Source organism: Monodelphis domestica, chromosome 5 (genome assembly GCF_027887165.1).
Source record: "Monodelphis domestica isolate mMonDom1 chromosome 5, mMonDom1.pri, whole genome shotgun sequence".
Taxonomy (NCBI): Eukaryota; Metazoa; Chordata; class Mammalia; order Didelphimorphia; family Didelphidae; genus Monodelphis; species Monodelphis domestica.
This window is the reverse complement of record NC_077231.1, coordinates 122,223,553-122,245,452: the sequence shown is the minus strand read 5'-3', so window position 1 is coordinate 122,245,452 and position 21,900 is coordinate 122,223,553. Positions and strand designations below refer to the sequence as shown.

At 38.8% G+C, this 21,900-nt stretch overlaps 1 protein-coding gene across 2 annotated transcripts in view; it reads right to left on the bottom strand.

Annotated features, from left to right (window-relative positions):
- Window positions 1-20,056, bottom strand: part of VWF (von Willebrand factor) — a 229,350-nt gene extending 209,294 nt beyond the window's left edge. Inside the window, exons 1-5 of one of the 2 annotated variants that reach the window (XM_056797289.1) lie at window positions 19,882-20,056; window positions 12,017-12,074; window positions 11,088-11,258; window positions 5,615-5,717; window positions 3,884-4,092 (exon numbers count right to left, since the gene is read on the bottom strand). In XM_056797289.1, the coding sequence (XP_056653267.1) occupies window positions 3,884-4,092; window positions 5,615-5,717; window positions 11,088-11,258; window positions 12,017-12,074 (541 nt within the window). In that variant the 5' untranslated portion in view covers window positions 19,882-20,056. 2 annotated transcript variants of the gene reach the window in all.
- Window positions 20,057-21,900: the final 1,844 nt, after the last annotated feature.

Genomic DNA, 21,900 nt, shown 5'->3' with positions numbered 1-21,900 from the left:
AGGTCCCTAAGGCTTCTCTTCTTCAAATTAAATATTCCCAGTTCTTTGAAATGATTCTCCTGAGCAGGAGGTCCTGAGTTCAAATACGGCCTCATATATTCCCTAGCTATGTGACCCTGGGCAAGTCACTTAACCCCCATTGCCTAGCTCTTATCACTCTTCTGCCTTGGAACCAATACAGAGTATTGATTCCAAGATAGAAGCTAAGGGTTTAAAAAAAAAGATTTAACTCATCATCCTAACTCATGGTTCCCTTTCTGATTTCTAACTCTATTATCCAACATGTTAGCAATACCTCTCAGCTTCTTACCATCTAGAATTAAGTAAGCATACCATCTATGTGATGTAACATATAACCCAGATGGAATTTCTTGCCAGCTCCAGAAGGCAGGAGAGAAGGGAGGAAGGGAGACAATTTGGACCATATAACTTCAGAAAACTTGTGAGGAATTTGTTATTACATGTAATTGGTAAAATAAAATATCTTAATGATTTTTAAAGCATGCCATCTATGCCTTCTTTCAAATATGTGATAAAACCTTGATACTTCAATGGGTATGTGATATCATCAAGGCAGGAACTCCATTCATTGGGACAAATTGGGCTCTAATCCTGTGCCAGTCATGCTCTATTATCCTCTCTCATTCTTATCTCCTCCCAGTGGACACTCAACATATCATAGATTTATCTGTAGGTCTCTGGTTGTCATATGGGTACCATCTCTCCATCAGTTATCCCTCTCTCTTACCATATAACCAATCCTTCTACTTTGTATTATTATCAAAGTAGCACAAGACCCACATTCAAATCTTGCCTCAATCACTTGCTAGCTATGTAATCCCAAGCAAGTCATTTAACCTCTCTCAGTCTATTTCCTTATCTGTAAAATGGGTATAAAATAGCACCTATCTTAAAGGGTTGATATCAGAATCAAACAAAATAATGTATATAAAGTGCTTTTCAAACCTTAAAGTCAAATGTTGTTATTGTTGTTGTCCAAATGTGGTGACTCCATTATATTTAATGGAGAAAAATTTTTGTTATAAAAAATATTTTGGCAAACTTTTTTCACTTTATTTTTTAATTTTTTTTTTGTTTGAGTTCCTTTCCACAAAAGGATTAATATGGAAAAGATTTACCAACATGATTACACATGTAAAATCTATTATATGAGATTGTTTACTATCTCAGAAGTGGGGAAGAGGGGGAGAATTTGAGACTCAAAATTCTTTTTTAAAATTTGAAAACTTTTTACATGTAATTGGGGGAATCCATTTTTTAATATTTTGAAATCTTTTCTTTCATCTACTTGTGGTTCTACCAGTCTCCTCCTTATATGCCTTCAAAACCTTTTTGCTTAATTGAATCTCTCACCAAGCTTTCTGGAATTTTGTTTTTCCCTTCACTACTTCTTTCTCTTTTATGAAGTGATACTATTTGTCATTTTCCACTATCCTTGTACATTAGATCTTACAAAATAAGCTCACACTATGAACTGATATCCTCAGCTACCATAATCTGAAGAGCTGGAAAGGAGAGGAGAAAAGTTTCTAGGGTCTTTCAATCTCCTTGTTGTGTAAAATCCACACTAGTTAAATATTCTTGGGAAATTAAAATGGTCTGTCACTATCTCTTCTTGTATCCATTTCCCATCTTCAGTGCCAACAGTCATCACTATCATCATCAGACCATGTTCATATAACATTTAAGATTTAATTTTTTAAAGAAATTATTACCAATGGGAGGGGCAAAAAAATAATGAGACATAGATTTTTAGATATAGTTAATATGAAAATCTGTTTCTCTTTAATAAGCATATATATTATAATTTATTACATAATATAATAAATCATATGTATTAAATTGTTATGTTACATGTCATATTATGTTATATATTGAAAAATAAATGGTAACAAAAATATAAATGAATACATATATTGAACAGCTTAGGGACAAGTACAAATTCTTAAAGAATTTCTCTCTCCAAGTTGACATTGATCTGTTCATTATCTTATTGGAATCTGATCATTCAGTTAGTTCTGAATTCACCTAACTATGTTATCATTTAGAAACACATTTTTCCACCTTATCCAGAAAGAAAGCATGAGAAACTTTCAAATTCCTCAGTGAAATCTAGATATATCATATCTACAGCATTCCTTTGATCTGCCAGTCTAGTTACTATTTTTTTTAAAGAGGCCAGTTCAACAATATCTGTCCTAATTAAGGACATAATAAACCACAATGACTTTCTTTTAAAAACCCTTGCTCAGTGGATTGGGAGCCAGGCCTAGAGACAGGTGGTCCTAGGTTCAAATTTGACCTCAGACACTTCCCAGCTGTGTGACCCTGGGCAAGTCACTTGACCCCCATTGCCTAGTCCTTACCACTCTTCTGCCTTGGAGCCAATAAACAGCATTGACTCCAAGACAGAAGGTAAGGGTTTTTTAAATATAAAATAAAATAAAAAGAGTCACTTTGTGCTCTCCCTGAGCTTGGACTGCAAGGTTTAAAAAGAACAGATTGTACTGCCCAAGAAGAAAAGATGTCATCCTTCAGTATGGTCATGAAGACCGAGGGGAGCAATAGAAGTAGCACTGGGCAGAAAACCTGGGACTTAGAGCCTTGATCTGCAACTTGTTCACTGTCTGACCTTGAGCAAAGAATAACTTCTCTGAGCCTCTTTCTTCATCTGAAAAATGGAGATAATAACACTTCTATTATCTGCCTCGAAAGGCAACATGACATGGCCAATGAAGGATTCAGAAGAAGACTTGGTGGCAAGCCAGTCATCTGACATGAACTAGTTATGTGGCTTGGGATGAATCACTTTATTTCTCAGAGCCACCGACAATGGTCTAAGACTTATAAATTATAGGTAAATTACCTTTGGAGGGTATCCCTGCTTACTAAAATCTCCACTGTGGAGAGGGGGAAAAGGACAAAAAGAATAAGAAATTCAGGTTCACCCATTTTTGTCACCACCTGGGAAGAGCTCCGACTAAATACTTTTGGTGATTAAAATGATCAGCCAAAATGAGATTTAGGATTATTGATGCTTTTAAATTATCCATGCTCTCTACTCTGTTGCACATAAATGAATAAACAGATGAAAGATAAAGCATTTATTATGGACTTACAATGTGCCTGGAACTGTGGTAAGCACTTGGATTTTGAATTCAATCTCTGCTGCCCAGGACCTTACTATGGATAATCAAGCATTGGTTTCATTGATGGTGGTTCAGGTCGATAATAATCAGTCATGTTTCTTAACTGTCTGAAGGTTTAAAGTTTGCTTCCCACAACATCCTTGTGAAGTAGGTAGCATAGTGTTGTGACCAAGCCTGCATATTTAATAAGTGAAGAAACTCTCACTCAGAGAGCACTTTGGCCATCATCACAGAGATAGCAAGTCATGGACTAGGATGAACCCTTTTCTTCTGACTGAATGAATCCATTACTCTTTCCATAATATTGCACTGCCTCTCTATACCCTGTTCATCCAGAGCATCAGTTCTCAAAGTGTACTCTGGAGACCCTTTACCGGGAATCCACAAGTCAAAACTGTTTTCATGATAATGCTAAGATATTTTAATTTCTAACATGATAGAGATATATCTAATGATGGAAACCACGTGTACACACACAAAAGCTCTTTGGGAGAATCTTTAGTTATTTTTAACAGCATAAAGGAGTCCTGAGATTTTTTTAACTGGAGAAATATTCATCTGGAGTTGGAGGTTGGGATGGAACAAGCATTTTTACCACCTACTATGTGCCAGACACCGTACAAAGCACTTTACAAATATTATCTCATTCAACAGGGTTGATTGCACGTACTTCCCTCTAATTATTTCTGAAGAATTAAATCATTAAGTCCTACCTTCCTGGGTTCTAAAGTCATCTTCTGCAAAGTCATTGAAGTTTCCACACAATCCACAGGTTTTATTGAAGTGTCTTTCAGGCAGCAGAAGCTGGAAGTTCCCATTGGCATCAACCTTGGCCACAAAGCCATAGACCTCACTTGACAACTTGTAGTAACCAGCCTCCATTTCTAAATAGAGCCCTTTGGAGGCATAAGGAATAGAGATTCTGCAAAAGAATTCATCAGTTTATCAAGTACATATTTCTATCTCAGGCTCCATGACTGCTGCCCCCAACCCCATTCCTTTCCAATGAGAAGCCCTCGGTTCCCAACCTTTACCATTTATAAGCTTTGAGTCTACAAACAAAGCATTTCTCTTGTCTAAGATTCTGTTTTCTCCTCTATAAAGCAGGAGTGATAATTTTGTGCTACATAACTAATAGATTTGTTGTAAACAAAACAAGTGCTGTCTAAATGTGAATGTTTACTATAAGAATTCCTATGTACAGAGGGCTCCAGGGAGGCGAAGTTTGAATAAGATAAATGCTGCCTGTCTACGTGGAATTTCCTCCCAGTTCAGCCAAGTGAAACATCATGGTGTTCTACTAGGCCCCAAAGGTTAGCAGTAAGAGCTAAAGGTAGAACTTGCAAGCAGATTTGATGGAGGCTTGAAATAAGAAAAACCTTCCCAAGCAATGAAATTGGCCACAGTGGAATGGAGGAGCTCCAGAAGTAGTGGGTTTTCCCTTAAAATGAGGTCTTTAAGTGGATGCTTTTTGTTGTTGTTCAGTCATCTCTGGCTCTTTGTGATCCCATGGACCAAGCCCTTCTGTTCTTCACTATCTCTTAAAGTCTGTCCAAGTTCATGTTCGTTCGTTTCCATTGACCCAATCTATCCATCTCCTTCTCTGCAATCTCCTTTTCCTTTTGCCTTCAGTCTTTCCTAATATCAGGGTCTTTTCCAATGACTCTTCTCATTGTGTGGCCAAAGTATTTAAGCTTCAGCTTCAGTATTGACCCTTTTTTTAGGTATTCTGCAAAGGTGATGATCTGCTTTCCTTTTTGGCCTGGACTATTTAGCTTCTAATTTCCCTTCTAACTCTGAAATTTCCTAATTGGAGGTGGAGAGAAATAACTAATGGGCAATAGGCCACTTGAGTTCTATACTCAACTCTTCCTTATACTGTTTGACACAAGGCAAGGCTGGGTTCTACCAGTAGTAAAAAGTGTCATTGAATAAGTTATTTCATCTCTTGATCTCAGTTTTCTGTCTTTAAAATTGGGGTGTCAGAGGTGGCTAGTGGATAGGGGCCTAGAAATAGAAGGTCTTGGACTCAAATCTGACCTCACTTCCTAGCTGTGTGACCCTGGGCAAGTCACTTAACCCTCATTGCCTAGGCCTTAACACTTTTCTCCCTTAGAACAAATATACAGCATTGATTCTAAGATGGAAGGTAAGGGTTAAAAAAAAAATTTTAATGCATGAATAAAGGGCAGTTAAGTGGCTATATGGATTCAGATTTTACCTCAGACATTTTCTTGCTGTGTGACTCTGGACAAGTCATTTAATCCTCATTGACTAGTCCTCATTGCTCTTCTGCCTTGGAACCAATACACAGTATTGATTCTAAGACACAAGATGAGGGTTTTGGTTTGGAGGTTTGGGTTTTTAATGAAGAGACTATGTTAGACTAAGTTATCTCTAAGGTTCTTACCATCTCTGTAATTTTCTACAAGTCCTTGACTTACCTTTGGTCTCCCTGTGTCACAGTGCCATTGATAAATAAGTGGATGTCAAAAAATTCCCCAAGATATACAGAGAGACTTTTCCTCTTGCCATTTTCAAAATCCCCTGCAAGATTAAAAGAACCATTGGTAGATGAAAGGAGAAACATTTTCTTATTTTTCTCAAGGTTGAAATCACCAAATAAAGAGGCCTACTTATGGAATTCTTTCATCTATATCATATCGAGCACTTTGAAGTAACAGAAATCCTCCAGAGGAAGCATAACACACAGACCCTTTGGAGTCATCTTCGACTCTTTTCCCTCCCTCAGCAGCCCAGTCCCATCATCCACAAAGCTGCCAAGTCTTAACAATTCTACCTCCACAAAATCACTGGCCCCCTCTCTCTGCCTGCTGATATCTGTGAGCCTTGTTTCATTTATGCTGCTTGCCTAGATCACTATAATAGACTCTCCATCTTTCTTCCTGCTTGCAATCTTTCCTCCCTGACAAATCTATATTCCTAAGCCTATCATCTTCCTAAACCTTCCTATCATTTTCTTGCTCAAATACCTTCAGTAGCTACCTATTGCCCCCATAACAAAACAGATGTCCTCTAGATAGTCATTTGAGGTCTTCTATACTTTGACTACCACCTACATTTTCAATTCTAGTTCATTTTACTACTCCTCTTCATTTCTAAAGGCAATGGATAGAACTCTGGACCTGGAATCAAGGAGCCTTGAATTAAAATGCTGCCTCAGTCACTTATTAGCAATGTGACCCTGGGGAAGTCACTTCAACTCAATTTGCCTCAATTTCTTCAATTGTGAAATGGAGATAATAATAGCACCTACCTCTCACTGTTGTTGTATGGATCAAATGAGATAATATTTTAGTGTGCTTAGCAGAGTGCTTGGCAGATAGTAAGGACTTCAAGAATGCTCATTTCCTTCCTTCCTCCAGGCAAACCAGGCTAGAAGCTACTTCCCAAAGCCAATATTATCTTACCTCTATAGATATCCTTCTCATTTCTGCCTGTCAGAATTGGTTTCATCCTTCGACAATCAGCTCAAGAGATTCCTCCCTCATTATTCCAGCTGAGAGTGCCCTTTCCTCCTCAAATTTTCCCTGGGCACCTTATGTGGACCTCCCCTTCCCCAGCCCACCTCACCCTGGCATACACATAGATCCTACAATTGCATTAAACTTCTCTCCATAGGAACCGTTTCTCCCCAAGGAAAAGATGGCCTCTTCAAAGGGAAGGTTTGTTGTCTCTGTTTTTTCTAGCTCCAGTACCTAATACAGTGGCTAATACAAATAATAAATATCTATGTGCTGTTGATACCCCCAAATTCCTTGTGACATGCTAATAATGTCCTCCATGACACATTCATTCTTTCAAAAACATACTGAACACTCAAGTATCAGCCCAGAATTTTGCAGACTACTCATAGTAAGAGCAGGGAGTTGTGCTGGAGCCAGCTCTCACTGGGCTTGAAAGCCATTGTTAAATGATCATGGCAAGCATTTACATCTCAGAAACTGGCCACAAAGCAGGGTTTGATTTATTGTTTTATTATTGATCGTCTAGAATTAATCGAGTGATAGAGAATACATTTAAAAGTCTTTGTGTGTACTTTTTTTTCTTTCTGCACACCCCAGTTGCTAAACATTTGCCATCCACCCTGCCTTGCTCTATAAACATTGCTTAACCCAAGCAGGAGTATAATAGAATGCTCAGGGGCTGAAATCACCAGTCCAGAGGCCAAGAAGAAGAAGATTTGCTAGTTATGTGGCACTTTAAGGTTTGCAGAATGCTTTACACTCATTATCTCATTGGGGTTTCACCCTTGATTAAAAGGAATACAAAAGAGCTTATGACATGATCACTGGCCTTCAAGAGCTTAGACATGCATTGGAAAAGCAGGCTACCTGTGAAATATTAATGATACAAGAGACTCAATGATTTCAATGTCAAAAAAACAAGTTGCACAGGAGCAGCTAGTAGGTGGCTCAGTGGACTGAGAGCTAGTCCTGCAGACAAGAGGTCCTAAATTCACATCCGGCCTCAGACTTTTCCAACCTGTGTTATCCTCCTCAAATCACTTAACTGCCATTGCCTAACTCTTACTGCTGTTCTGCCATGGAACCAATATACAGTATTGATTCTAAGTCAGAAGATGAAGATTTTTTTAATATGTAAAAATAAATAAACACAATGAATTACGTAGGTAATCAGGCAGTGGAATGGAAGGAGTCTTAAACTTGGAAATGAAAGTCTATCTGAACTCAGCTCAGCTGTAGACCCAGGGAAATGAGTTCTAAAACAGGAGGAGGTGGTTTAGGTCATATCTAGAGTACTGTGATCATTTCTGGTAGCCACATTTAGGGACACTGATAAACTGGGCAATGTCCAGAGGATAGCAGCCAGGGTGATGAAACACCTTGAGATGATGACATCTGAAAAGTAGCTAAGGAACTAGGAGTGTTTAGCCTGGAGAAGGGGGAGCTATGTGGTGCAATGGATAGAGCACAGAGCCTGGAGTCAGTAAGAACTGAGTTTAAATCCAACCTCAAACAAATACTAAGTGACCCTGAGTGAGTCACTTAACTTTGTCTGCTTTGGTTTCCTCATCTGTAAAACAAGCTGGAGAATGAAATGGAAAACCACTCCAGGATCTTTGCTAAGAAAATCTTGAATGGGATCATGAAGAATCAAAGGTGACTAAAAGCAAGTGAATGACAACAAAAAAGACTAGAGAAGAGAAAGGTTTAAGGTTTGGGGGGAAGAGGATTACCATTGCCTTCTTTACATGGATGTAGAATTAGTATGATTAGGTCTTGTTTTGCTTGGTCTCAGAGGGAAGAACTAGAATCAATGGGTGGACATGAATTACAGAGAGACAATTTAAGCTTAGTGCCAGGAAAAACTTCCTAACAATTAGAGATTTCCTAAAGAGATGACCATGGGTTGGGTGTATGATAGAGGACATTCATGTTCAGGAATGAGTTATAGCAGATGCCCCCTGGGCTCCTTTCCAACCCTGACTTTTTGAGCTTCTAAGATCCTCCCTCCCTCCCTTCTCTCCTCTATAGTCTCCTATCGCCTACCAAGGGAATGAAGAAGATTGATGAGAACCTGTAAAAGCCAAACAGATTGAGTTGCTTGGAGTGAGTCAAATAGAGAAAGAGAATTTAGTCACAAATCATCCAGACCAAAACACAAATGCGGGCCTATAAATTGTAATTCTAGGAGCTGAAATGTTTTCAACTAAGATTCTCCATTCTGATTGCAGATTAAGAAAAAAGTCAATCTGGAAGAGTAGACAGAACCTGGAGCTGGAATCCAGGAAGACCTAGATTCCAGAATGAAGAAACAATGGATTTGGAGTCACAAAACATGAATTTAAGGTCCGCACCTGCCACTTACTATTTGTGTGACCTTGGGCAAGTCATTTCTCACCTATGGCCATAATTGTTGTGGTTTAGTCATTTCAGTTATATCTGATTCTTCATAACTTGATTTAGGATTTTCTTGACAAAGATAGTGGAATGGTTTGCCATTTCCTTCTCCAGTTCATTCTACAGATGAGGAAACTGAGGCAAACAGGGTTAAGTGACTTGACCAGGGTCACACAGTTAGTGTTTGAGTTCAGATTTGAACTCAGGTCTTACTGACTCCCAGTCCTGTGCTCTATCCATTGTTCCACTTAGCTGTCCTTAATACTAACTTGTAAAATGCATGTATAGGGGCAATGGAGTGGGGTGAGGAATCTGGGGAGAGAAAGAACATTAAATGATTTCTAAGATCCTTTCCAGTTCTAAATCTATGATCCATCTCAAACCCCACCTCTTTCATGAAATCTGCCCTAATGACTCATTGGTGATCTCTCTTCTCTGCATTACTAAAGTCAATACTAACCAGTTTAACACTTGATCATTCTCTAATTAGTTCATGTAACAAGTTTATCTCTTCATCTAGACCACAATCTCCTTCAAGGTAAAAATAGTGTCTCTGTATTTCTTGGTATTCCCCATAATATCCAGCACAGGGCTGGGTACTTAGATATTGCTAATAATAGCAGCTCCATTCTCATAGCCTGTTTTAAAAGCATTATCTCATTTTATTCTTTCCTCAACTCTGGAAGTCCCCATTTTGCAAATGAGGAAACTAAGGCACTTGTGTCAAGGTCACATAGTAAATGTCTAGGGCCAGATTTAAACTCAGGTCTTTCATCTCCAAATCTAATACTCTTATCCACTATGCTACCTAATTACCAGATATTCAGTAAAGTTATCGCTAATACCTGTAGCATAGTCTAAAATCCTCAGCTTCCTTCAAGACTCACCTCAAATAGAAGCTCTTTCTAGATACTCTTAGTTGTTAGTATGTTCTCAAATTATACATACCTACACACATAAGTATATATGTTTAATTGTATCTTGCCAATAGAATGTAACCACAGAGTTAATTTTGTTACAATTATTTTGTTCAAACAGGGAGATATATGTTTGCCAAAAGTATTTGCCTAGCAATCCATACAAGAAAAATAAAATGGATGAAAAATAAACTAATGATTTATAAGTTAATGAATCAAGAAATATATCTGGGACAGATACAGAAACTGGACAAGCTGAACTCTGAATTGAATAGGTAGAAAGGAACAGGCTAAACTGCATTTGGAAAAATGTGTATTCCTTTTCATGACTCCAAAGTGTTCTCCAGCACAACTATCAACCTTTTTAAACTTGCTGTAGGGTTACAAGTCTTAGAACACCACAGTTTCCAAATAATCAAAGTTTCACTGAACCCAAAAGTCAACAGAGACATAGGTGGTAGGAGAAAGAAGGTGTCAATATATTTCCAATAATGGTATCTTCCCTAGAAGGGACATAAAGAATATCATTCTTATCTTTAAGCACTCACTGAAGAGCTATAAGGAATCTCCCTACCCTGTTGGTGATATTGCATAGGAATAATAAAAGGATCACTGGATTTGGAGTCAAACAAACTGGTTAGATCTTGCCTATGTTTCCTAGGGCAAATCTCATCACTTTTCATTTATAAAATAAGAGCAATTAGGTGGCTCAATAAGTAGAGAGCCATGCTTGAGGTTCAGGGTACCTAGATTCAAATCTGGCATCAGATATTTCCCAGCTCTGTGAGTCTGGGAACTTGACCCCCATTGCCTAGCCCTTACCACTGCTCTTCTGTCTCAGAACCAATACACAGTATTAATTCTACAACAGAAGGAAAGGGTTAAAAAAAATGGGAAGTAAAGGTTTAAAAAGAATTAAAATAAAAGAAGTGTTGGAATACATGATCTATTTGGTCACTTTGAGATCTAAATTCTAAGATCCTATGACGCAAATTCACGTGTCAAAGAAAAATCATCCCCTTCTCACAATTGCTTAGATACTCCCATCCAAGCCAGAATGCCCTGTGACAAATCATGACACTAACTCTTGACCCCTCCATTCAACATCCACTCACCCAAAATGGAGAAGGAGTGCTTCTGGCAGTCTCCAGTCAGGAGGTAACTGCAGTCTCCACCAAAGCTGTAGAAGTGGTCATCAAAGGTTTTGATGTGATCATCTCCAAAAAGGGTACAGCGACTGACTGATTTCTGACCCTTCTCGCCTTCCACAAAGGACAGAAAGGAAGCTGGGAAGATAGAGCACATGTCAGTCAGTGCTGCTGGACCCATTAGCTCAGACTACATTAGACAGGAGGAGGCAGAAGGAAATGAGACTGAGTCCACCCAAAACGAAACTTTGGAGTCAGAATTAATCGATCAAGAAGCATTTATTAAATGCCAATATGTGCTCCAGAATCAGCTAAGTTAGCATGTTGTGGGCACTTAATGAATGCTTCTTCAATCATTTGTTAATGCAAGATAAGAAAGAGTTGATGGCTTAAGTTTGGCCATTGGGGCTTTATCCCCCCCAGTGTGGGTGTCTATAGAGTTATTTCCTCTTAAGGGATGGAGGAGGTAAAATGGTAGCCATGAGCAAGCCTGGAGCTAGCTCCCGTTCCTGGAAAGCCAGTTGTTAAATTGTCAATGTAATTATTTACACCTTAGAAATTGGCAAGTGCTACACATAACGGCTTGATTTCTTGTTTGGTTGATTTCTGGACTTAAAAAAGTGATGGAGGAAAACGTCAATAAGGCTGATTAAACTTGAAAGTTTGTTCCACATACCTTTTTTTCTCCTCAGAAAGTCAGGTGTTAAACATTTACCAGTACCCCACTGAGCAAAAGCTCTGCCAAATCACCATAGTCTCAAGATGGGAAGGCAGACAATGCAAGACAACAGGTCTTTAATAAGTGTTTCCTATGTGCCAGACACTGTGCTAAGCACGGAGTCAGCAAGTAATTCAAATACACTGCATCAGAGAAAAACAGAAACCTTTTTCTTTACCTGATGTGAGGAGGCCCAGAGCAAGAGGTATAAATGCAATAAGCTTGATACACGTCATCTGTGAAGAGGATGGAGAAAGAATCCTGTTAGATTGTATGGTAGAATGTTCCATCACTGGAGGGGTTTGGGTAAGGGCAAAGCATCCTCCTTCTCCTTTTCCTGCTCTTCCTTTCTTCCTTCCCAGAATGAGTCACCTGCTATTGATTTGGTTTTTTAATGGGTTTTTTAGTTATTTTTACTACTATCCTCCCTCACCACACCAGAAGGCTTCATCTAGCAAAGAGTTCCGTATATGTAGATTGTGTATCGTGTGTTTCCACTTCTGGGTTCATTCTCCGAAGTTGAATGTTCACAAGTTATTCTTCAAGTATTAAACCTGTAACTGTATGTCATTTTTTTTGTTCTACTCATCTTCTTCTTTATTATCTCATGTAGTTCTTTCCAACCTTTTTTAAAGTAATCTGTTTCATTATAGTATTCCATCATAATCACATACCACAGTTTGTTCAGTCATTGCCCAACTTTTGGGTATCCCCTTGATTTCCAGTGCTTTGATACCACAAAGAGAACTGCTATAAATATTTTAGTACATGTAGATGATTTTTCTTTTCCTCTGATCTCCTTGGGAAATAGACCCAGCAATAATATTGCTGAGATATACACAGAACTCTCTGGGCATAATTTTTTGAAATTACATTCCAAATTTGAAATTCCCCTCCAAAATGGTTAGTTCAACTCACAGTTCTATCAACAGGTTATTAGTGTCCCTGTTTTTCCACATCCCTTCCAACATTTGTCATTTTGCTCTTTCATCCTTTTAGCCAATCTGATGTGTGTGAAATGATACCACAGAATTGCATTAGTTTACATTCCCCTAATCATTAGTGATTTAGAGCATTTATTCATAAACCTATATATGGAGTTAGTTTCTTCCTCTGTTCATATCTTTTGCCCATTTATCAATTGGGGGAGGGGGTTCTTATTCCTGCAAATTTGTTGAAGTTCTCTCTATACATACATATATATTTTAATAACCCTTACCTTCTGTCTCAGAATCAATATTGATTATAAGGCAGAAGAGTGGTAAGGGCTAGACAATGAAGGTCAAGTGACTTGCCCAGGGTCACACAGCTAGGAAGTATCTGAGGCCATATTTGAACCCAGAACCTCCCATCTCTGGGTCTGGCTCTCAATCCATTCAGCCACCCAGCTCTATATATTTTAGACATGAGACCTTTATCCAAGAGACTGTCTATAAAAAATTTTCCCATGTTTCTGATTTCCTTCTAATGTTAGCAATACTTGTCTTATTTGTATAAAAACTTTTCAATTTAATGTACTCAAAATTATCCATTTTATATTTCACAATGCTCTTCATCTCTTGTTTACTCATAAATTCAACTCCTATCCATAAATCAAAAAATAAAATGTAATATATTCTCTGTCCTTCTGACCTGAGTATGTCTCCTTTTATGTCTGGATCATGCATCCATTTTGAGCCTGTTCTAATGAATGTTGTAAGAGATTGATCTCTATTTAGTTTCTGCCAAACCACTATCCAATTGTCCCAGCTATTTTTACTAAATAGTAATTTTTTTATCCCAATAACCTGGATCTATACTTTAGTCAAATTCAAGATTACTATAATCTCTTATTACCATTTGTTATATGTCTGTTCTGTTCCCTTGCTCTACTTTTCTATTTCTTAGCCAATACCAGATAGTTTTGATAATTACTGCTTCATAAAAACATTTAAAATCTGATACTTCTAGACCTCCTACTTTTATATTTTTTATCATTAATTCTCTTGATATACTTTATATTTTGTTATTCCAAATGAATTTTATTTTTTTCTATCAAAAAGATAACTTTTTTGCTAAATTGATTGGGGTGACATTGAATAAATAGATTAGTTTAGATAGGATTGTCATTTTAATTATATTGGCTCTGCCCACCCATGAACAATGAATATTTCTCCAATTATTTAGATTTTACTTTATTAGTATAAAAAGTATTTTATAATTATTTTTGTGTCGTTCCTGGATTTGTTTTGGCAGGCATGCTCCCAGTTATTTTATTTTATCTTTGGTTATTTTTTTTTCTTCTTGCATTTTTATTTATTTATTTATTTGGAAGAATTTGTTTAATTAATAAATTTAGAATATTTTTCCATGGTTACAAGATGCATGTTCTTTCCCTCCCCTCCGTCCACCCCCCTCCCATAGCTGATACACATTTCTACCGGGTTTTACATGTGTCATTGATTAAGACCTATTTCCATATTTTTTATTTTTGCACTAGGGTGATCATTTAGAGTCTACATCCCCAATCATATCCCCATTGACCCATGTGATCAAGCAGTTGTTTTTCTTCTGTGATTTTGCTCCCACAGTTCTTCCTCTGAATGTGGATAGCATTCTTTCTCATAAGTCCCTCAGAATTGTCCTGGATCACTTCATTACTGCTAGTAAAGAAGTCCTATCTATGGTTATTTTAAAATTGAGTATCTCTATATCTTTTTGCAGGACTTTGTTGGTAATATATAACAATGCTGATGATGTATGTGGGTTTATTTTATATCCTGCTATTTTACTAAAATCATTGATAGTTGACTCTCTAAGATTTTCCACATACGCCATCATATCATCTACAAAAAGAGATAGTTTTATTACCTCTTTACCCAATTTGAATCTTTACACTTCTTTTTTTATTATTGCTATTGCTAACATTTTCTAATGCTGTGTTAAATAATATCGGTGGTAATAGGCACCCTTGTTTCACTACTAATCTTATTGGGAAGGCTTCTAGCATATCCCCATTATAAGTAAAACTTGCGGATGCTTTGTATCATTTTAAGAAAAATTCCATTTATACCTATGCTTTGCAGTGTTTTTAATAGGAAAAAGTGTTGTATTTTATCAAAGACTTTTTCTGCATTTATTGATAATCATATGATCGTTATTGCTTTTGTTATTAATATAATCAGTTATGTTAATACTTTTCCTTTTATTAAACCATTCCTAGTATAGATCCTATTTGGTTGCAATGTAGAGTCTGTGTGATACCACTATTTGTTCAATACCACTCAAGTTCCATCACAGCTATTGAGAGACAGCTATTGTTGATGGAAAGACTTTTTTTTTTAAACCTTACTCTCCACCTTGGAATCACTACTGTATATTGGTTCCAAGGCAGAAGAGCAGTAAGGGCTAGGCAATAGGGGTTAAGTGACTTGCCCAGGGTCACACAGCTAGGGCAAGTCTGAGGCCAGATTTTAACCTAGGATCTCCTATTTCTAGGCCTGCCTCTCCATCCATTGAGCCACCCAGCTGCCCCAGTGGAAAGACTATTAGACTATGAATAAGGAGGTTTGACTTCAACTCCTGACTCCATGAAATACCTGAAGGGTGACCATGGGTAAGCCATGTAACTACTATGAGCTATTAGGATACTAATAATTATATCATCTAGTTCATAGAGTTGTTGCAAACTATAATGTAAAACTGTGCAAACTATAATTATGTGGCAGTTAGGTAGCACAGTGGATAAAGTGCCAGGCCTAGAGTTAGGAGGGCTTGGGTTCAAATACAGCCTCAGATTTCCTAGTTGTGTGACCCTGAACAAGTCACATGATCTTGATTATCTAGCCCTTGCTAGTATTCTGTCTTAGAAATGATACTAAGAAAGAAGGTAAGGCTTTTTTAAAACTATAATTATGATGTTGCATAAAATATTTTATTTATATTCATTTTATATTAAATGTGATTTTATTTAATATAAAAATGAAATGATTAAGCAGGTTCAAAGCTCAGAATCCCTAAAACCATAGTTCAAAGACCCAAATGAGGGGAAAACATCCTCCCTTCTTCATGAAGCACTTCTCCATGATAATCTCTTCTGATTTTTATTATGCTCCAAATTATAGTATCATGGACTGAGTTGGGAGGGACCTCAGGGGTCTCCTAGTCCAACCCCCTAATTTTGTGGATGACGAAACAAGGCTGAGTCAGAATCAATAAAGACCTCTTACGCACCTACTATGTTTTAGACCCTGTGCTAAGTGCTGGAGATACACAGAAAGGCATAGAACAGTTCCTGAACCCAAGGAGCTCACAGTCTAATGGGGGAATATTACATAAAAAGAAGCTGTAAAGAGAGAGGGAGGATATCCTGTGCGTGCAGGGACATGATGAAGACTTACAGCTGGGGAGGGAAATAATCAGAGGAGGGGAGAGTTTTCAGAGATGATTTCATCTTGCAGAAAGGTGAATTTCTGGAAATCATGAAGTCCAGAAAAGCTGCCTATGGGGAGAAATGAACTGAATTTCCTGAAAGGATCAAATCCCCAATGTCAACAGAGGCAAGCTAAGCAGTTTAGGCTAGATTACACTGGTAGTCTGATGATCACCAGGAGAATGAGCATAAAAAAGGGGAGAGGAACAGTTGTGCTTTTCCAGGGTCCTAAAACTATGGCAGCCGAATGGTCCAGTGGATAGAGCATTCAGCCTGGATTCAAGAAGACCTGAGTTCCAGTAAGACACTTAATAGCCATGTAACCTTGGGAAAGTCACATGACCCTATTTGCTTCTGTTTCTACATCTGTAAAGTGATCTGGAGAGGCAAATGGAAAACTACTCCAGTACCTTTGCCAAGAAAACCCCAAATGGGTTCATAAAGAGCCAGACCCTATTCAACAATAATGACAAAATTGTGGACCACGAATATCTAGTATGCCAATGATGGGCACTCTTTGTTCTACTGTGTCGTGATGTTTTAGGATAGTAGCCTTTTAGGGAGGGAAAGGAATACACATTTCTATAACAACTGGGTATGTGAGGTGCTTTACAAAGAGTGTTTCATCTGATCCTCACAACTACCCACGAGAGCCTGAGGTTACACAAGTATGTGAGAGCAGATTCGAACTTCCATCTTCCTGACTCAAGGCTGAGTTCTCTATCCACCAATCCAATTAGCAGACCCTCCTACTCGCTACTTCTCTAGTCAATTAAACACATGCCCACATTGGCCTGATTATAAATTGCCTTCAAATATATGTGAAACCACTAAAATGGGATATTTCTGATAGGAAAAAATGCATAGGTATATGCTGGAGGGAAAAAATGAAACTGAGTATAAGTTTCAATCAAGCTTTATATCAGCTAGATTTACTTTCAGGGAAAGACAGTATTGAGGAGGGCTTTTGTTATATTCTTATTTTATCTGATATATATTTGTTATTTATTTTTAAATGACACGGTCATTGATATTCAACAAAGATTCAAAGCTGGACAAGACTTTTGGTGTGGATTAGTTCTGTCAGTCATGTCTAACTTGTCATGACTCCATTTTGGGTTTTCTTGGCAAAGATACTAGAGTGGTTTGCCATTTCCTTCTCCAGCTCATTTTATAGATGAAGAAACTAGGGCAAACAGAGTTAAGTGACTTGCCCAAAGTCACCTAGCTAGTAAGAGTCTGAGGCCAAATTTGAATTCAGGTCTTTCTGACAACAGGTCCAGCATTCTATCCACAGTGCCACCTAAGTGCCCCAAAAGGACAACCCCTTCATTTTGGAGTCAAAGAACTTCAGTCCAATTCAGCATGAAGTCAAAGAACTCATCTGAATCTGATTTTGCTTCTTCTTACTTGGTTGATCTTGAGAAAGTAACTTTTTGTGAAAATTGGTTTTATCTTTGCAGAAATTAAGATATTGGCTTAACTAAGTCTCTTAAGATCCCCTCCACTTCTAGAGTTAGGATTCTGGGATCCTAAGCATCCAGAGAAGAGAAATAAGTCATATATACCAGAAGTACCAAAGCCATGATTCTAACCCAGAATCTCTCGATTCCAAGTCCCGTTTCTCTAAGTCACAATTGCATGGTGGAAAGGCAAAGCATTGAGACAGTGGTGAAGAAAAAGTACAATATATTCAGTACTCATAGCATAAAGCAACTTCCACCCAGTATTAGAACTATGCCCTGCAGAGTCTCAAGCCAAGGGAACCCCCTAGGTCCACCAAGGCATGAGGCATTAAGTCCCAATTCAACCACATAGAGACCACAGGGGAAAGACTTGACTGCCCTCTAGGAATGGTCCTGCCCTGGATCACCATGAGCAAAGGAAAAATAGAGAGTTGGAAGATAAGATTTAGATACAGAAGGTTCTTGAGAGAACATCTACCCAGACCCCTGACTCGTTTTAGAGAGAAGAAAACTGAAACCTTTTCTTGGTGATCTGCCGATCCAAAACTTTTGTTCACGAGCTAGCTTCCAGGATGCTTAAGTGGACCCTGCTAGGAAATGCTAATTCGTTTGAATGTGAGTCTATGTCAAATAGTCCCCATCATATAACACTATTATTTTTTAAACCTTCACTTTCTGTCTTAGAATTAATTGGATATTTATTAATTAATAATAATTAATAATTAATTCTAATACTTGGAACCAAGTATTGGTTCCAAGGGAGAAGAGTAGACAATGGGAGTTAAATGGCTTATACAGGGTCAGACAACTAGGAAGTATCTGAGGCCAGATTTGAACCCAGACACTAGCTGTGTATCCCTGGGTGAGTCACATAACCCTGTTTGCCTCAATTTCCACATCTGTAAAATTAGCTGGAGAGGGAAATGGAAAGCCATTCTAGTATCTTTGCCAAGAAAACCCTAAAATAGAGTCATGTAGAGTTGGACACCAATGAAAATGACTAACCAACAACAAATGCACCAAGAACCATGCTAAGTGATAGAGAGACAAAGAAAGATAAATTGTCTCTGCCCACAAGGAGCCCCCAATCTAATGAGAAAAAACAACATACAAGCAAGCAACCTATGGGACAAAGAGGAAATAATCAACAGAGGGAAGACACTCAAATTAAGGGGGATTGGGAAAGGCTTTCTATAGAAGTTGGGATTTAAGTTGGGGCTTGAGGGAAGCCAAGGAAGCCAGGAAGTGGAAATAAGGAGGGAGAGCATTCCAGGCATGGGGAGACAGACAATGAAAATGCCCAGAATCCAAAGATGAAATGTCTTATTCAAATAATAGCAAGGAACACATCAATGGATCAAGGAGGATGTAGGGAGAGGGATATAAGAAGGGGCAAAGTGTAAGAAGACTGGAAAGGGGGAGGCAATTTGTTATAAAGGATTTTGAAAGCCCGATAAAGGGGTTTATATTTGATTCTGCAGTCATTCAAGTTTATTGAGCAGAGAGGGGACAGGGAGGAACAACATGATCAGAAATGAGCTTCAGAAAAAATTACTTTGGTGGAAAGGGTGCTAGATTTGGAGTCACCAGGCCCAAGTTCAAATCTTGTGTCTACCATTTCTTGCCTGTGTAACCTTGGGCAAGCCCCCTTAGTTCACTAAGCTTCAATTATCTCCTGTACAAAATGAGGAGCAAGAGCTAGATGATCCTTTCCAGGTCCATGAGCCTAGGATTGCAAATACTGGATTTAGAATTAGAAGACTCCAAAATCTATACCCAGCTCTCTATATATAACTGTGAACTTTGGGGTACATAATTCCATTAATATTCATCAGAAAAACACACTTATTTCTCTGAGCCTTAGTTTTTCCATGTGCAAAATGAGAACCATACTCTCTATAATAACTATGTCACAGTTATGTCATCAGGATCAAATGGGATAATGGCTACAAAGCACATTATAAACCATAAAACATTATATAAATGCAAAAAAATTTATCACTTGGGTTTTTTCCACCTTTGCACCCTGCAAGCAGCACAGATAAATAAGAATCAGGCTCCTCTCCATCAGGTCACTTCTAAGTCTTATCCCATGTTCCCTTCCTCCTCCACTCCTCCAGGCCCAAGCTGAGCAGTGAGATTTTCTCCAGACAAATCAGACCTTACCCTGGTGTGTCTCTGAGGCCCTCTGCAAAGCAGCCTCCAAGATGGTTGATGAATTTCCTCAGGGATCCATGCTCCCCAGGGTGGCTAGATCAGAACTCTTTTGACTCTGAAATGTCAAGTTATCAAGCAGCCCAAGAGCCTAAGTCTTTATGCAATGGGACAGAAAGTCAAAGCGTTGACGTCAGTCAAAGCATCCCCCACCCCCAACCACAATAGCGCCAACCTGCTTCTAGGGGGAATGGCCTCTCTTAATTGCCAGAAGAAAAAAACCCACAAACAATGGAAGGAAGCGGTATTGGACACCCCATAGTGTGATAAGACTTTGAAGAGTTTGGTGGGAACCCTCTTGGTAAGGGTCTTAGTGAGCCAAACTTGGCCTCTCCATCCTTTATGCCTCTTGAAAGAATCCTAAGGAGGAGCAAGTAAGAAAGCAGGCAAAACCCAGGCAGAACGAGGCGGCAGATCAGTGCCACTACTGAGTGCATCTGGCTGCTGGCCATGGTAAGGCTATAGGTCTGGTGGGAAAGAAAACACAGAGCCCACAGCCAATTTGGCAGCTGTGTTCTGAGGGAAGTGGCTCCCTGACCTCTCCACCCCACCTCCTCCACCCCTCAACTGCACGTCCCAATCACCAGAAACTGATGTATAATTTATGGGGCTTTTCCAGCGATGGAACTCAGCAAAAGGATGAGAAGCCATATGGTGCAGTGGAAAGAATGTTGGATTGGAAGTGGAGACCTGTGTTTGAGTCCTGATTCTGCTGCCTACAAGTTGTTTTCCGTAAGGATAGTCCAGTCAGAGGAAATTAGCAATTTTTCTTCAGTGTTGTCTGCTTCCCTCTTTATCCCATCTGTCTACTCCTTCCCTTCTGACCAGCTCCTTGCTTTCAAACCTATGTCCCATTCCCTAGGTGGCTGAGCATCTCTGAAACAGATCCCAGATTAGGAGGGGCTGGCCAACAAGAAACCTTCACAGAATTCCCAGAATGAAGAGATTTTTAAAGACCATTGAGTCCAAACCCTTCATTTTATAGATTAAGAAACTTGAGGCCAAAGAGGTAAACCAATTTGCCTGAGGTCACACAGCTAGTCAATGGCAAACTACTTTTTCTGTTTAGTCACTTCAGTCCTTTCAGACTTTATGACATCATTTGGGGTTTTCTTGGCAAAGATACTGGAGTGGTTTGTCATTTCCTTCTTCAGTTCATTTTATAGATAAAGAAACTGAGGCAAGCAGGATCAAATGACTTGCCCAGGGTCAAACGGTTAGTAAATGTTGGAGGTCAGATGTAAACTCAAGACGAGTCTTCTAGACTCCAGACCTGAAACTATCCACTGTGCCACTTATTTGGTCCTAAACCTTACCTTACGGGTCCAGAATTCAAGTCCTCCAACTCCAAATTAAGTTCTTCCAAATAAGCTATCTTCATCTGTAATGGAGGGAGAATAAAGCTCTCACCTCCCAGAGTTATTGTGAGGATCAAATGAGATCATCATTGTAAAGCTCTTAGCACAGTGCTTGGGACCTAATTTGCCATATAAATGTTAGCTGCTACCATGCTTCAATTGTCACTAAGGGTAGAATTACAAACACCTCAATGGGCACAGTTTTTGGCTGGGAGACCCAACCCAGTGCTGGTCAGTTCCATTCAAGTCAGTTTATTCATGCAAAACCCTGTTCTGGGCAATCAGGAAGAGCACCATTTAATTAAGACAAGGTCTTTGCCCTCTTGGAGCTCACAGTCTAGTAGGGCATGTACCTCTTGCTTTCTGTAATTCTGCAGGTCATTCTGCCAGTCTTCCCCTCATGAGCCCTGTCCTCAGTTGGGGGCATTTCAATATATATGTTCAGTAAACGTCTCCTCAAACACCAAGACCTTCCAGGTCATCAGCCTTCCATGCCTTTGTTACAACTGTGCAACTCACAGGAATGATCTCACCATTACCCAAAACTATTCGACCCGCCATGATAGAGGATTCTGAAATTCCTGTCTGTCCCTAATCACAAACCTCCATCTAC